Raw genomic sequence first — 14,611 nt, 5'->3', positions numbered from 1 at the left:
CTGTTAGCAGGTTTCTTCTCTGGTCATGTGTGCTTAATACGTTTGGATAGCATCCAATGTCCAGCCTCTTATCAGAGCCTTTCTACCTTTTAACGTCCTCCCTCACTGATGGATAGCCTAAACATTAGCAAGCAACCTTATGTTGCAACAGTCTTAGTTTGGCTTCCTCTGGTAAACCAAATGTCATTTGTTCCATTAAAGAAATCCCTCTATCTATAAACACACATTTACAACCTCAACATTATTGAATGGCTTTCTTGCAGGAAAACAAACAGATCCCTGCTTGAATTCACTTTTCTGAAATATAAGCCTGCAAACATGACTAACCCTTCCTTTGCAAGCCATCCTCACACTGAAGTCCATGATCTATTTGCTCTGGATGAAGGTAACTCATGCATAAAGACCTAAGCCAGGCTGCACTTAAGTCAGTGGCTGTCGTGCTCTATCAGTTGCAGTGGGGATTTTGCAGAATTTGCCTTCACCTTTTTAGGCCAAAATCCTGGGGAAACACCTGAAAGAAGAGATGAAAATTCAGCAGAGAGTTTGGGAAGGCCTTGAAAAGGATTAAGAAGAGAATTAAATAAACATCACATCTGTCAGGAAAGAGTGGACTACTCGCAGAAAGACTGGAAACACCCAGGAAAGCAAACATAATCTATCTTGCACAGCTAAAAACAGGGCATTCCCTAATCACCTGTGTCACACAATCCATTAACAATCATATGGTAATTGCCTTCAGCAAAGAATTGAGAGGGAAGACATTTATTGTAGGAGATGACAAACTGTTTGCAGTGGCATTTTCCAGTCTTCCTCTGCTTTGATTGTGGGACAAACAGCATCTGTGCTAGGATAATAAATTTGCTATATGCTTGATTTTTGACTCAGGTCAGACTCTAGCTTGATTAAATAAAACAACTTACAAGCTGAGGCTTGGCATGCAGGTTAAGTGAGTTTTGTAAGTGTAGTTGCATTACTGAAGAAAAAAAAAAAAAAAGAATAGAAAGAAAAGTGCCACATTTCCATTACTTAAACATTTGGGTTACTTCTAAAATACATTCATAGTCAACAGATTTATTTATTTATTTATTTATTTTAAATCATTCTGTTTTTCCAGAATCCTAATTCTCTACTCTTAGGGAACCATATGAGGAATAGGTTATGTTTAACTTCCATTTTCATCACGTGTCTCTTTATCCTCTTTTTTGTAGAGGTCAAGTGCACAGTTGCCTACTACTGCTTGAGCTTAGCACAATAAATCAAATAAATGTCTCAAAAAGACATTTGTTGACCCCTTCTACTTTTAGCTTCAGAAACCCAAAGCTGAAACAACCAAGAAAATTGCTGCAAGTTGCAATGGGTGCACTGAACTGCTGTGGAGGACTAACAAAGCACTCCTGTACTGTTGAGAAACTGTCCACAGAAATTTGCGTGGATATGCCATGCAATGTTATTTAATGTGTTCTGCATTACACTTAGAGTGCCATTCACCTCACTGCACTTTAATCATCTAAAAAATGAGACCCTCAAAGTCACTCTGGGCTCCTCATCTCTCCTGTCTAAATGCCTGCCCGTGTTTGGACCAGCCAAGTTTACACTGCGTGTGTTGGGAATGCAAGAAACCAGACTCACCAAAGGTCTATTTTATTGTCATTTTGCGCAAATGCACAAAAGTTACCTCCTGCAGATTGCTTGGATGTCTTACAAGGCAGTGTTTCAGACAGCTGGAAAAGGCTGATTCCTTTTTCCCATGTGGACACATGTTTCAGATAGAAGAGGCTGTATCTGAGAAGCTGAATGAACCTTAAAGGCTTAGAATGAACTTATCTGGCCATTCGATGAGCCACATGAACTAAGTATAAGTGATGAGGGGTATGCAGATGGGATAAGGAAAAGATAACCCCTTGAAAAAGTCAGGAGGAAACTAATGAGCATATTCATTAGCCAAGGGCAGACAAGTACATCCTTTCAGTGCTCAGATAATCCTGAGCAGGCTGCTCTTTATTTGCAGAGTGTCCTCAGCCTTTTCAGATGCCCTGGCTAGTCTCCGAGAGGAGTCATAGCAGCCTGGGGGGCCTGCCCTCCCTCAGCAGACAGATGTAAGCCAGGTTTACATGTGTGGTTGACATGAATTAGCTGAAGCAAGTTTCCATTTTCCAAAGGGTCAAGTCAGAGTACTTCCAGCAAACACAGAGCAGCTAGAAGGCTTTTGCCCACTGACCAAAGATTTTCCTGACCACAAATGACAAACAGTTAAGAAGCATCTTCTCCACATGAGAGTTGTGAACTCGGGAGTGTAACCTCTCCAAAATGACAGGGAAGGAAAAGCAGACCTTCAACTAATAACACTGCTTAGGATAAAACCAGTGTGGTTAATGACCCCAGACCAAGCCTTCAACCAGCCTGAGCAAGTGCATTGCAAATGCAGCCCTCCTTAAATACACAGGACAAGGCTCAGAGGACTGCTCAAGAACCTATTCTGGGGAAGTGTCGCCAGGATAGAGCAGACTCCGTGTTGTTTCCATGAGGCTGTTGTGCAGTTTGGCACCATCGCAAGAGACAGAAATGCTCAGTAAGTGTTTAGTTAACTAACATTTGTATTATAAACAGTGGGTAAAGGATGAGGAAATAGGACTTGAAGAAACCGTGAGAAAATGTCTTTTAGTCTGAGACCACAGCAAAGGAACTCCTAATCAAGGCAACACTGTGATTTTTTGGATTCCTCTGACACACCATATTACAGCCTGGCTGCAGTGACAGAAGAATGCTTATTAAAATAAATTCTGATTAGAAAGCATTAATTTGAGTAACAAGGTTGCTGTTCTGCTGCTCAGATATTTTCCCAGAATTGAACTTTGGAAAGATGAGCTGAGAGGGGTACTTTCCTGGACTAAGACATAGTGATCAGCAGAGATATCGATTGCGCTGTCTCCGTAACAACAACAAGAATTATCTATTGATTTCTCTGGAGACTGGATTATGTATTGATTATGCTAGCTGCAAAGCAAAGGCCTAAGTAATGCTATCATCTGTGGCTAAAATGGTGCCTGTAGAGTAGTGAAGTCAATAGAACGGGGAGATGAGAAATCCATTGAGTCACAAGGTAAAGTCCCAGGGCAATTAATTAAATGGCAAAACTCTCCATGGCTCAAGTAAGGCCAAGATTTCTACTTAAGTATTTAGCATCCTGAAAGGTCTTCTAATAAGAACTCAGTGGAAGCAGTGAATAACATTTTAAGCGAGTAAATAATTCTGGCCCACTCCAAGTCCAAGTAACACATTGTATACAGACAGGCACTTCATTCTTTTCCTGCTTCAACTGGGTCTTTAGAGAAATGCATAGAGTTTAGAAAAAATTGAAAACTAGCTCTGAAGATAGTGCTTGGACCAAGCCTTAAGGGACCATTCACAGTAGCCGGTGAAAAGTGATATTGTGTTGACCTTTTATCGCCAAGATAATAAGCTTACAGGGGACAGAGATGACTTGTTGGATATAAGTGATATAAGCTGAATTTGCACGAGAAACGTAACAATGTAGAAGAGTCCCAGAAGGCTTTCTTTTCAAAACACAAAGCCTCTCTGTCACATGAAATTCTGCAGATTGCTTTACAGAAGCTTAATGTTGTGTTGTGTTTTTTTTCCCTTTTTTTTTTTTTTTATTTTTCTTTCAGAGTTTCACTTCCAGTGACATTCAGGTTTTATTTGGCCACTCCAATAACTAATTATAACATCTTCCCTAGAAGGCATTTAGTAAAACTAAACAGTTAGAGGAAGAGGTCTCAGCACTTGAATCTGATTCCTGGTACGGTGTGACCTGCCCTTCCACAAATGGGATTCAGCCAGAACCATTAAGAAGTGATGCATGAAACTTTCCTTATGGGAGATGGAAGCCTTTAGTGATCAGAGAAGATGACTCACTCAGAAACATAAGTGCCGAAGTTTGCATTTATTTTCATGATGAAAATAGGAAGGGGAAAAGAAATGTCAAGGAGAGAGCAACGGGAGGAAAAGCTCCTTGGCATCAAGATTAAAGCTACGGTGTGCAAAAAGAAAACAACTCTCTGGCAATGTACTGAGTTGAGAAAGAGTGTTTGTGAGCAGGAGCCTGGACTTAGCAGCATTACGTTGTCCAGTAGAAGGGCTCATAAATAATTTTAATTTCATCTCACCCATATTACATATATATTATCTTCTCCAGAAAGAGCTGACGTAAGAGAAGAGCACTTTTTAACCAGTAGACAAGTGGAATGCCAGGCACTGCTGATCAGCTAGTTTCCCTTTCATAGGACTTTTCCCACCCTTCCTTATCCTATAATTGTTCATAAAAACAAAGACATATTTTCATTTAGCAAAATACCCATTGCTCTGCTTAGACTGGAGTAAGGAGGTTGTTGCTGCATCCACCTAACCTTTTGCAGAAAAGAAAGACGTTGAAAATGTGGTCTTTATACTGTGCATTTCCTGGAGGAAAGGAGACGGAACAGGATTTCAGATAAGAAAACTAATGCTGTTGCTGTTCTTCACATTCTGTGAAGCATATTAATGGGCATAACAATACACATTAGACATCCTATTCAGGAACATTTTTAGTACCCAGCTGAGTCCACGTATAAACTATAATGGCATATGGAGACTGTGTTAATAGCCATTTTGAATCAATTTAGTTTTATACAGTGTCTCTCAAGGTATTTCAAGGTGCATGCTTTACGGAAAAAGAAAACAATGTATTAGTGATTTAGTAGAGTAAGGCATGGTGGCTTTCAGGCAGGAAGGCAAAATTACTGCACACAGATGTATAACTCTAATTTAAGAGCAGTACAAAGGTAAGCATATCTCTTTGCTCTTGCAGGACCAGAAGAAGCCAGGTAATGAAGGCAGGCTGGGTTCAGTTAAACTCAACAGTTCCACGAAGCAATGAGGGCTTTTCTATTTACGGACAGAACTGGAACCTAAATCTGAAACATTCCCACTCAACTGTTGAGATTAGGAAAAGTCAGGAAAGAAATATTTGTGACCAATTCATTTTAGCAGTTTTACCATCATATTTCACAACCTCAGAAATTTTAGACTTCCTGTGGGTTGGACTTTTGCCCTACGGGCTTATTAAGTCAAGAAGGCAGCTTTAAGTGCCTTTTTCATGGAAACTGTTAAAGCCTCCTTTGAAGAAGCAAGGCTGCAGTCAAGAAATCTTGATGTTGCCAGTGTGGCAACTGTTGTGTTGCTCCTGCAAAGCAAAGACAGCCTGCGGGTGCGTTTCCCTTCAGATCACAGCACTGAGGTGGCACATGCCTCGTTGGGCACAAGACTGTTCCTGTTGACAGATGAGGCCCTCTCACCAGTACTCATCCCCACATAGCCTTGAAAGTGGCCTAATGAAAGTGGGACCTGCTTGGAGAAGTAACCTAAGACTTCTTCAGAGCATGTGTCAAGGGTGGGTTTCTCTTCTGTGGGTTTTCTGTCTCCTGTTCACCATTCAGGCAAAGCTGCTCAGGAAGTCATAGAAAAGCTTCTGTCTTGGCATCATTAGCGTGATGATCACATGTAGGCCTTACATTTCCTTCCCATCAATTAGTGCAGAATGGCCTGTTGGATATGGACGTTTCAATGTACTTCTGACAAGAGAGAGGGAATATTGATGTCTTCCTGCTGCCCAGGATGCCCAGGATGTTAAAGCAGTGCAGAGCCTGAGTCATGATTATATGAAAAAGTGCGTCCCCGCTCAGCCATCTCAATAAGCACTGGGCTTGTTTAGCTGCTTCAGGACTGATGCCAAATGCTCTCACTAGAGCTGTCCATGTGGGCACTCCCTGCTCCCACACACCTGGCTTTCCTCACTGCAGCACTGTGTAGTAACACCTCACTGACAGCGACTGCACGAGCCACGTGAGGTTGTAAGTGCTGGTGTGATGTCTACTCATCTGGGAAAATGTTTTCTTTCTCTTTCTGCTGTACAAGTAGTGTATGTTTTATTAAATAAAGCACATGTTCCTATGCAAATGACTGCATTTTGGAATGATGATACACTGACACATTGTATGTTAAATATGTATGACATTTTAAAAACTAAGTAGGAACTAAAAATCATTTATAAATATTAAAGAGCTTGAAGTCTACTTTTTGTTTTGATTTTGCTTCTGATCCTGCACCCTGGGAAAAATACTCCTCACATTATACGACTGAATTGTCTGTCCAAGAACTAAACCTATCATTTTATTCTATCAGTCAAGCTGTATGTCACACTGTTTTTATATCAAGACAATGAGGTTCTTTGAAGCACAGACACACACCTACTTAAAAGAAATATTCCTCTGAAAGCAGAAGGCTTTGGAATCAGTGGCTCTTTGTATCTTTCAAGGGACTGATAGCTAAATGAGGAAATGTGGCATCTAATGAAAAGATGATTTCATTGCTGGCCAAGATGATATTTTGCAAGGACATTTGGACCCAGATTCAGCCCTCTTGACTGCAAAGGCATCTAAACTGTCTTTGAATCACTCACCTCTAATGGCTGAGAGGACCTCTGTCCTTTGGAAGTTCTTACTTCTCTTTCTAGGCTAGAAAGAAGAGTAAGGATCTGAACTCCTAATCTGAGTACCTTTGTTAGGTAACTAGAATGAAATGGCAAAATCCAGACCTTGCTCTAGAAATTCACGCATTAGTTGTGGGGGAGACTTATATTAGAAAAACTAATAGTCAACCCATTGCAATGGCACAGTCAACCTTGCCTCTAGAAAGTGTTTTCCACTACACACAGAATGGTTTAAACATTCCTCTGAGAAGAAGCAGAAGTTTCCCGTTAAGAAAGAAAAAAAAAAAAAAAAAAAAAAAAGCAACACTGAAATTAGAGCATAATCACCAGGGAGCCAGTTTTAGATTACAACAGAAGGAGCATAACTTTGTGTTCCCTTCTGCCCTAAGACTTTAAGGTAATTTGCAAACACCACAGAAGTTTCAGAACAGACTGCACCCATTTTAAGTACTGAGAAATCAGGCATGCAGGTCAAACATGAAGTGTAGAGCATGGCAGAGAATGGAAATGCCAGCTCTGGAGTCCCATTAATTTCCTTTCCTGCAACACCACCATTTTTTCTTGATGAAGAAGCAACTGGTCTCAGCTTGGTCTGTGCTGCACAATCCTTGACCTCACTAAACTACTCCATGTGATTCTGCTGCACTATGGGGCTTCTGGGAAATGGACAGGGATGGCAGGAGCACAACGGGACAGCACTGAAGGGTTTTGGCATCTGGAAACCTGCACCAAGACCAGCTGCACTTAGCTGAAGCTAAACAGCGCTATCCTGTCACTTCAGTATCCCTGATACCAGCAAAATGCCTTTCTCCATTTCCCGATGATGACTAGAGCAGTGGGAAACATTTTCCCTCTGTATTTGTTCCTCTTTCCTCTGGAATTTTAAGACAAACGGTCACCTCAGTGGATGAAAACCAGTAGAACTTCATGTCCCTAATGAATGGGCAGCAGGAACTCACGCTGGCAGTGCTAAATGGCTGCACATGAAACTAGCCAGGCACAGTAAATGAAACCAGATCCCAAAATGCAGCCTGAGATAACTGAAAGTATGCACTGAAATTTATTGTAGGAAAATGACTGGAAAAAAAGAGTGGTCTGCTCTACCCCTGCACCTCCAAAACATATTGTACCATTTAAACACTTTAGAAAGACATCTGCCAAAAATGCAATTTATTTTCCTGAAGGTCAAATGTATTTCACTTGTAAAAAAAGTTGAAGCAGTGATTGTACATCTTGGTTACTCTTATTAAAGCAACTTAGGAAAAATCCTAGGATTGTTCTTGTGTTTGAAGTTGGATGTTTATTGCTTACTGGCAGTGACTTTAGTGCAAAGGTTAAATGTGGCCAGCAAATGATTGAACCCCAAAAGGGTAAGTCTCAGTGCAGCCTGTCCAAAATTCCTGCAGAGAATCCGTAGTTCTGGTCGGAGTGCCACCCTGTGGACAAAGCTGTGACCACGAGCTCCTTTCCTTCTGACAACCCGAAGATGCCACAGTCAGGAACTGCCAGGGGTGGAAACAAGAACTGGCAATATCACCTCTCAGCTCCAAAACCCATCACACAATTTCAATCTTGCATGCTCGTGGTTACCCTGGGGCAACTGGTAGGGGAAGGAATGGTATTACTGTACCAAGGTGTTTTTTATCAAAGACCATCTCTGCTGGTGTCTTCTACACAGCTGTATATGAAACATCTCTGCTTTTGAACCAGATAGGAAATAACTGGGGCAGCTGTTGATAACAGCTGTGAAGGTGTCTTCCCATACAGCACAGATGTAGAGCTTCACATGTAACGAAGAGACCAGAGAAGCCCCCTGCTCATCCTCAGAAGAATTAAGCTCCTAGTAAACTCAAGTGCATCCTTAAAAACCAATTTGTGGATTGAAATACATTTTTTTTCCTCTCTGAGTGTTTGTATAAGACTTGCAGGTTTATACACTGGAGATTGCCACCATAAATTTTAGGACTCTAAAATTATATTACAAAGCTAATAACAACCTTGTTTAGCAAAGGTGTGCCTTGCAGCATTCCTTCCGTAACACCACTTTGGCTGCCCCTTACCTCTGGGGTGAGGTATTTCATCATGATTTCCTTTCCTTTCTCTCCCAGCTTTTCATCTGGAGCAATTTCATACTCTGCCTGGAACAGATATAAAGAAATTGTCAATATTTGCACTCATATTTCAGCAGTATAACTTCATTTTGGATATGGCCTTAACTGAACACTCTGTCTGAAGAATCTGGAGAATAAATACCATTTTCTGCTGGAAGTAAAACCCATACACGCAATCCATTTAAAACTTTTCCACTATATTTTGAACAAACCCTACTGATATGTTTTTTGAGAGGATGTATCTTAATTAACACCACACAATTTAATTCCTTTATATTTTATAGCCTTGCCAAGACAGTGATCAGAAAACACCCAGTAACTAGAGACATCAACTTTTTTTTTTTTTTTTTTTTTTTTTTAAAAAAAAGGGAAGCTGTATATAAAAGGTAAAATTATTTCTCACAGTGCTAGAGAAGGTGATTTTTTGTTAATTCTTGCCACTGTGGTATTTCAAGCACCAAGTGAATTCCTTCAGTAGATTGCCTTTTTTTTGAACAATGGGTCTTTTCTACTAATTTACATCTTCCCTTGGTCTAACACTCCTTCTGCAAAGCAGAAAGATTTCTCCATCACTTTTCATGATCCTGGACTCAGTCTCTCCAGAAGGCAGACTTGAGAGCTGCTTTCTTAAGCAGATTTCTCAGGATGCAAATAAAGCAAAGTATTATTTGTGTACCACTAAGACATGAATCACTTTAGTTAAAGTTTTGTAATCATGGAAGGCATTCGAAGAAAAAACATGCTGCGTGAAGTCCCAGTTACTAAATGATAACGATAAATTCTTAGAGACATTCCGACTTGGCACTGCCCAGGGTACAAAGCTTTAGCCTTAGGATCAAAAGATTTTCCAGGAAAAAAAAGTCAGCCTAGCAGTTTTCATGACTGCTCGTATTAGAAAAAGGTTCCTAGAAAATCCTGCCAAACCAATTAAGTAACCTGGTCCAATACAAGCTGTTTGAGATGATAAATGAGGAGGAAGTTAAAAAAAAAAAAAAAAAAAAAAAAAAAAAAGGTAAATCAGACTGAACTGGCAAACACTTGGAAGAACAAATTTCAGAACTATTGCCCGCTCAAAGACATATGCACTGCTGTGACTTTGATACAATAAATCTGAAGGAAGGCTGTAATGGATACCCTCGCCAAGCAGACCCAGGAATGACATGAAAACCACAATGTAGTAATAATACTATTACCCGTCTATCTGGCCAGTGCTGATTTAGCTATTGTAGCTTAAGTCTAAAGCTATGTATTTATACATATACTTAGCAGGTTGCTTGAACAGTCTAGAATTACGATCTGACTTGGTTTGGGAAATGACAGTGACCGCAAAAAATAGAAGTAAAAAAAAATATATATGTATTGCTGATGAAAAATGTACTGAAAGCTAAAATCCACAAGAGCAGCACTTCTCTTTTAGTGGCCATTTTGGGGATGAACCGATTATGTTCTCATAAAACTTATTACAAGGGTTTAAAAAAACATCTTTCATCCAATTTCCTGTCCTTTTAGATGGTATCTGAATATGGGTCATTTTAGCTCTTAAAGCACAGATGCTCTCAACTGTTTATGGGATCTTAACAGAAATTTTCTCCATGAGTCGTTGCTAGGGCATAAAGCAATGGCAAGGGTAACAGAAAGAACAATTTTTTTTTGAAAGGTCAGAGTTGCATCTGATTTTGGCCTTTACAGATTATAGTTGGGTTCATACACAGACTAGGAGTTTTTCATCTAAAAGATAACTGAAATAACGGATTTTAAGAGAAAATGATTGTATTTAAGCATAGCTTTCTGTGCAGAAGACTGACAAAAAAGGAGAACTCCTTAGTATTGCCTTGTCATAGAAGCATCTAGGAGATCTACTGAGTCCTCGACTCAAAGTTACTTACAAATTACCCAATAATGACCACTTTTCTCTCCTTCAGTTGTTTTGAGACTCTGAATATTCTGCCATACTATTCTGAAAAGGCCAAAAGAAGTTGGGCTACCAGATTTCTTAATGGATCTGTGCCCATTACCTAATGCTGATCAGAGAGGCTACATCAGTTTGAGTCTTGCAGGATGGAGATTTGAAATGCCAAATATGCATGTATGTATGGTGAGTGCTAGGCAAGTATCAGTGCCTTCATAACAAGTATCACTGCTCCATAACAGTGGTGTCCACGTACCAATATGGGTCAAAGTGCTTCAGAAATCTTCTTGCCCTGCTGAAGATATTATTTGGCAATGCAAACCTTTGACAACAGCAGTCACCAGGGGTTTTATGTCAGGACTGAAAGTCTAATGCTTTGTCCTACACTGAACAAAAGCAAATTTTCCATAAACTGTAAAACAGTAAGCAAATCAGGACAGATCTGAAGAAGACAGAATTTTAGCAGTAATTGGATCAGTGTTTCAAAATGCACTTCCTGATGGAATTCAACATATGCAGAGCTAAAAGCACACACACACATACGCACAGTGTCTAACTCTATCTCAAAATAGCTGGAAAGGAATAAAAAGAAAGTTCAATTATACTTTTGACATTCCCAGAAGATGCTACAGGATGGTGGTAAAGGTAGGAAGTGACAGACAAGTAAAGGTGTGAAAAGGAACTCTAAACTCTAACTGTGAACAGTGTTGATTTCACTGTAGCTCAAATACTAGAAGCCTGTTTCATTTTGTTTCTAAGTTTGTTATTATTTCTCCCTTCAGTGCCACTTTCGAGTTATTCGGCTCCAGTTATTGGTGTGCTTTCAGCCATGGACTGCTACTGCAGGAAGAATTACACGCAGGGAGACAGAGCGGCTTCCCCATGTTCCCTCTGTGCATGCCTGGGAAGCGTACCAAAGTACTTGACTCTCAATCTTGTGCTTAAATCACAAATACATCCCCTTCTTCCACAATACTCAAAAGCGCGGCTACAGTTTGAAAATCCCTAATTGCTAGAAATAACATTGTTAGCTAAAATCCACGTGGAGCAAAATATTTTCCATTATTCGTTTGATGAATCCAGGCATGTGTTTCAAGGCTCCCGCTCTGAAGTCTAATAGCTTCTCCATGCCCTAGTTAGGTCAGACAGGGCCCTATTCATAGCTCATAAAGGAGAGGAGGATTTACGATCACCCTGACTGCATGGGACGAGCTGCAGGGAAGGCTCCTACAGCGGCCAGGCACGGCTCCTTCGGTCCAAGTGGCGAGAGGATGTGGGCTGGCCGCCATTTGTTGCTAACTTGTCTTTTGGCTCCTGCTATGGAGGTAGTCGTTATTTAGGTGGCTCCTGCTTCCCTAGAAGCAACCCTGGCTAAATAGACACTTGGGCATGCAAAGAGCCTCTCCCTCTGAAACAGCCACCCTTGGGACAAGCCACACAAGGTGGGATGGGAAAATATGCTTCCACCAGGAAAAGGAGCAAAATCCATCTGGTGGCCTTCTTTGGGATGGGGCCATGAGCTCATGAATGGCCAAGACGGGGCTGGGGAGTGACTGCAACTAACAGACAACATTGCCAGAGCACTGAGCAAAAAAGAGCACTTTGGATGGAAGTCTGCTCTGTTGGCTGAGGCACAGAGTCCACTGGAGGTTCACAAGAGCAACCTTAATTCCACCACATCATTTTATCCAGTCCTTGACTTTCATCTAAACCTTCTTTGAGCTCCTGAAACTGTATGGCTTAAAACTCTGTGAAAAATGAAAAACAGAGCCTAAGGGATCACTCTGGATCCAGGTGGACTCTCGCCCACAGCAGGTAGCTGCTGGTTACCTGGTTCAGTAAGGCACAGCCACAGGATTCAGCCCCTTTTACCTAACAGGAGATGGACTTGGGAATGGATACTTCCACCAGAGCAGTTTCAGGCTTCTCAGTGGGAGTCAGGAGCAGGGGAGCCAGCTCCTGAGCACCTGCAGGATGTTGCTGGTGTTTTGGCCCCAATTTCATACCCTCACTTTCTCAGCATCCTCCTCTGTTATAATCAGCTTCTCTCTGCTGCAGTGCCTGCTGTCTCCTCCCTTGGACTCCGATTTCTGCCCTGTTATTGCTCCTGTGCTCAAACAACCCTCCTTGCACTTGCCTCCGCTGAGATTTAAAATCTGTGACTGAAAATTGGAAGGCAAAAACCAAACAGCTGGGATTCATAATAACTCACATTTCTAAATGAAAAGTTAACTTGAAACCACATTTTTCATGTTTAAGTGCAGGGCAAAAAAGAGCCCTTTTGACTGTTTAAAAACACATTTTGAGTTAATGAGTTTGTTGATATCAACAAACTGGCATTTCTGATGGAAAAAGCCTTGAACAGCTTTAAGGCACACATACACAGATGGTTTATATACCATGCAAGGGACTTAACCAAACGAAACCTCCCTAACAGGGAGACACGTTTTTTACAAATGGCACTAAATGGATGCTTTTTCATCCTTTTACCCCAGATAAGGGTAATGTCTAGTGAAGCATTCAGCTGAAAATTCCACCCGAGGTGATGGTGCCCCTCACCCCCGGCCCCAGATAACATCAGCAGAGCCAACGTGGAAAGGCACCAGGGCTTTTTTCCTCCATCTCATGCACTTCAACACAAAAAATGGCAATGTCCAGGTTAGAGAGAAAATAACTTCAGGTTTCATTCTCCTTGACCAGAATTAACCATGTTCTGCTGCCAGCTCCCTCCAGTTAGGCTAAATCTAGTCCACAATAACCTGTTAAAAACCATCCCCTGAGAATGAAAATTATACATTCAGAAATGATGAGTGCGTGTAAACAAAACAGGAAAGGGAATCAATGGGATTGCAGTGAGGTCTTCATTACAAGGGCACACCAAAGTCAGAGGAGAAGAGAGGAGAGGGAAATGTGGGGAGCTGGCCCCCCTTTTGAGGAGGGGACACAAGGAGGGGGGTCCCTGCTGAAGTGCCACCTCTTGTGCTGCTGGACAGGCTGGCTGGGCAGAAAACATTGTTAATATGTGACCTGCTCCCTGAACTGCCTCTTAGCAGGGGAAATAAATCCCCCAGCACTTTATTGTAATGTCTGTCCTTCGACAGCTACCATGCTCCGTGACGTTGCTGAAGTATTTGTAAGCACAGCAAAGTGTGCTCTGGGGCTGTGTGTGAATTCTTTGTTAAGGGCTTATGGGGAGCTGATTTAATCATAAAACAGCTCCGTTTAATGATAATAGATGATGTTTGCACAGTTCGTTCATCCGAATGGCTACATAAGAGTTTGGTGAACTACTCATGGGCGATCTCCATGTTTATGTGCTCAGAGATAAGCATGCAGTGTGTATAATCACACACGTACTCAGAAGCACAAGTTGTAACCATTGGTACTTACCAGATATTTTATCTAGTGAAGTCATGAAACTGTTTGCACGATACCCACAAGAGATGGCTCTCTGTCCTTATAATATTAGTGTGGCCCAGCAGGGGGGGTCACCACTGCCCAGTTTCCCAGATGGACGGCCATGCTGACGGCCACTCACTGACCCCACAGCTCCACCAGCACCCCACTGCAAGGCCCTGGGGATCTCCCTTTTTAACGTGTTTATCATTTAATGTGGGGACCTACAGCTTACAAACCACATATTGCTGTAGCCCATTTTACTACAGACTGTGATTTCCTGAGCATTGTTCTCAGAAGACAGGCAGAAACCTCATGTCTCTGGGCACTTTCATCTCGGTTACTGGCTGAAATTGGCCAAGGTATTCACAAGGTTTAGAAGGAACTAGCGGATGCACACCTACACACATGCAGAATGCAATGATACAAATTCTTTTTTCTTCAGAAAGCCAGCCTAACAACTGCTTAACAGTACAGACAAAAAAAAAAAAAAAAAAAAACTACCACCAGATGCTGCTAAAATTAGATTTGCAGGAGACTACATCAGACCAGGTTTCTTATTCCACCTAACAGCTGAAATAAATGTCCAGCAGAAAGGAGATTTTTTTGCTTTATGCACTCTGGTCTGCAAGGTCTGGCTGATTTTACCAGCCTTTGGAAGCAAGGGGG

General features: G+C 41.4%; 1 protein-coding gene across 3 annotated transcripts in view; it reads right to left on the bottom strand.

Annotated features, from left to right (window-relative positions):
* Positions 1-14,611, bottom strand: part of GRK5 (G protein-coupled receptor kinase 5) — a 164,778-nt gene that overhangs the window by 43,558 nt on the left and 106,609 nt on the right. For 2 of the 3 annotated variants that reach the window (XM_084525618.1, XM_084525620.1), the window contains exon 4: positions 8,524-8,664. In XM_084525618.1, coding sequence (XP_084381744.1) covers positions 8,524-8,664 — 141 coding nt within the window. The remainder of the gene's footprint in view (positions 1-8,523; positions 8,665-14,611) is intronic. The other variant, XM_084525619.1, reaches the window with a different exon arrangement.

The sequence above is a fragment of the Aythya ferina genome (genome assembly GCF_964211825.1).
Source record: "Aythya ferina genome assembly, chromosome: 7".
NCBI classification, from domain to species: Eukaryota; Metazoa; Chordata; class Aves; order Anseriformes; family Anatidae; genus Aythya; species Aythya ferina.
This window is presented reverse-complemented; position numbering and strand designations above follow the sequence as displayed.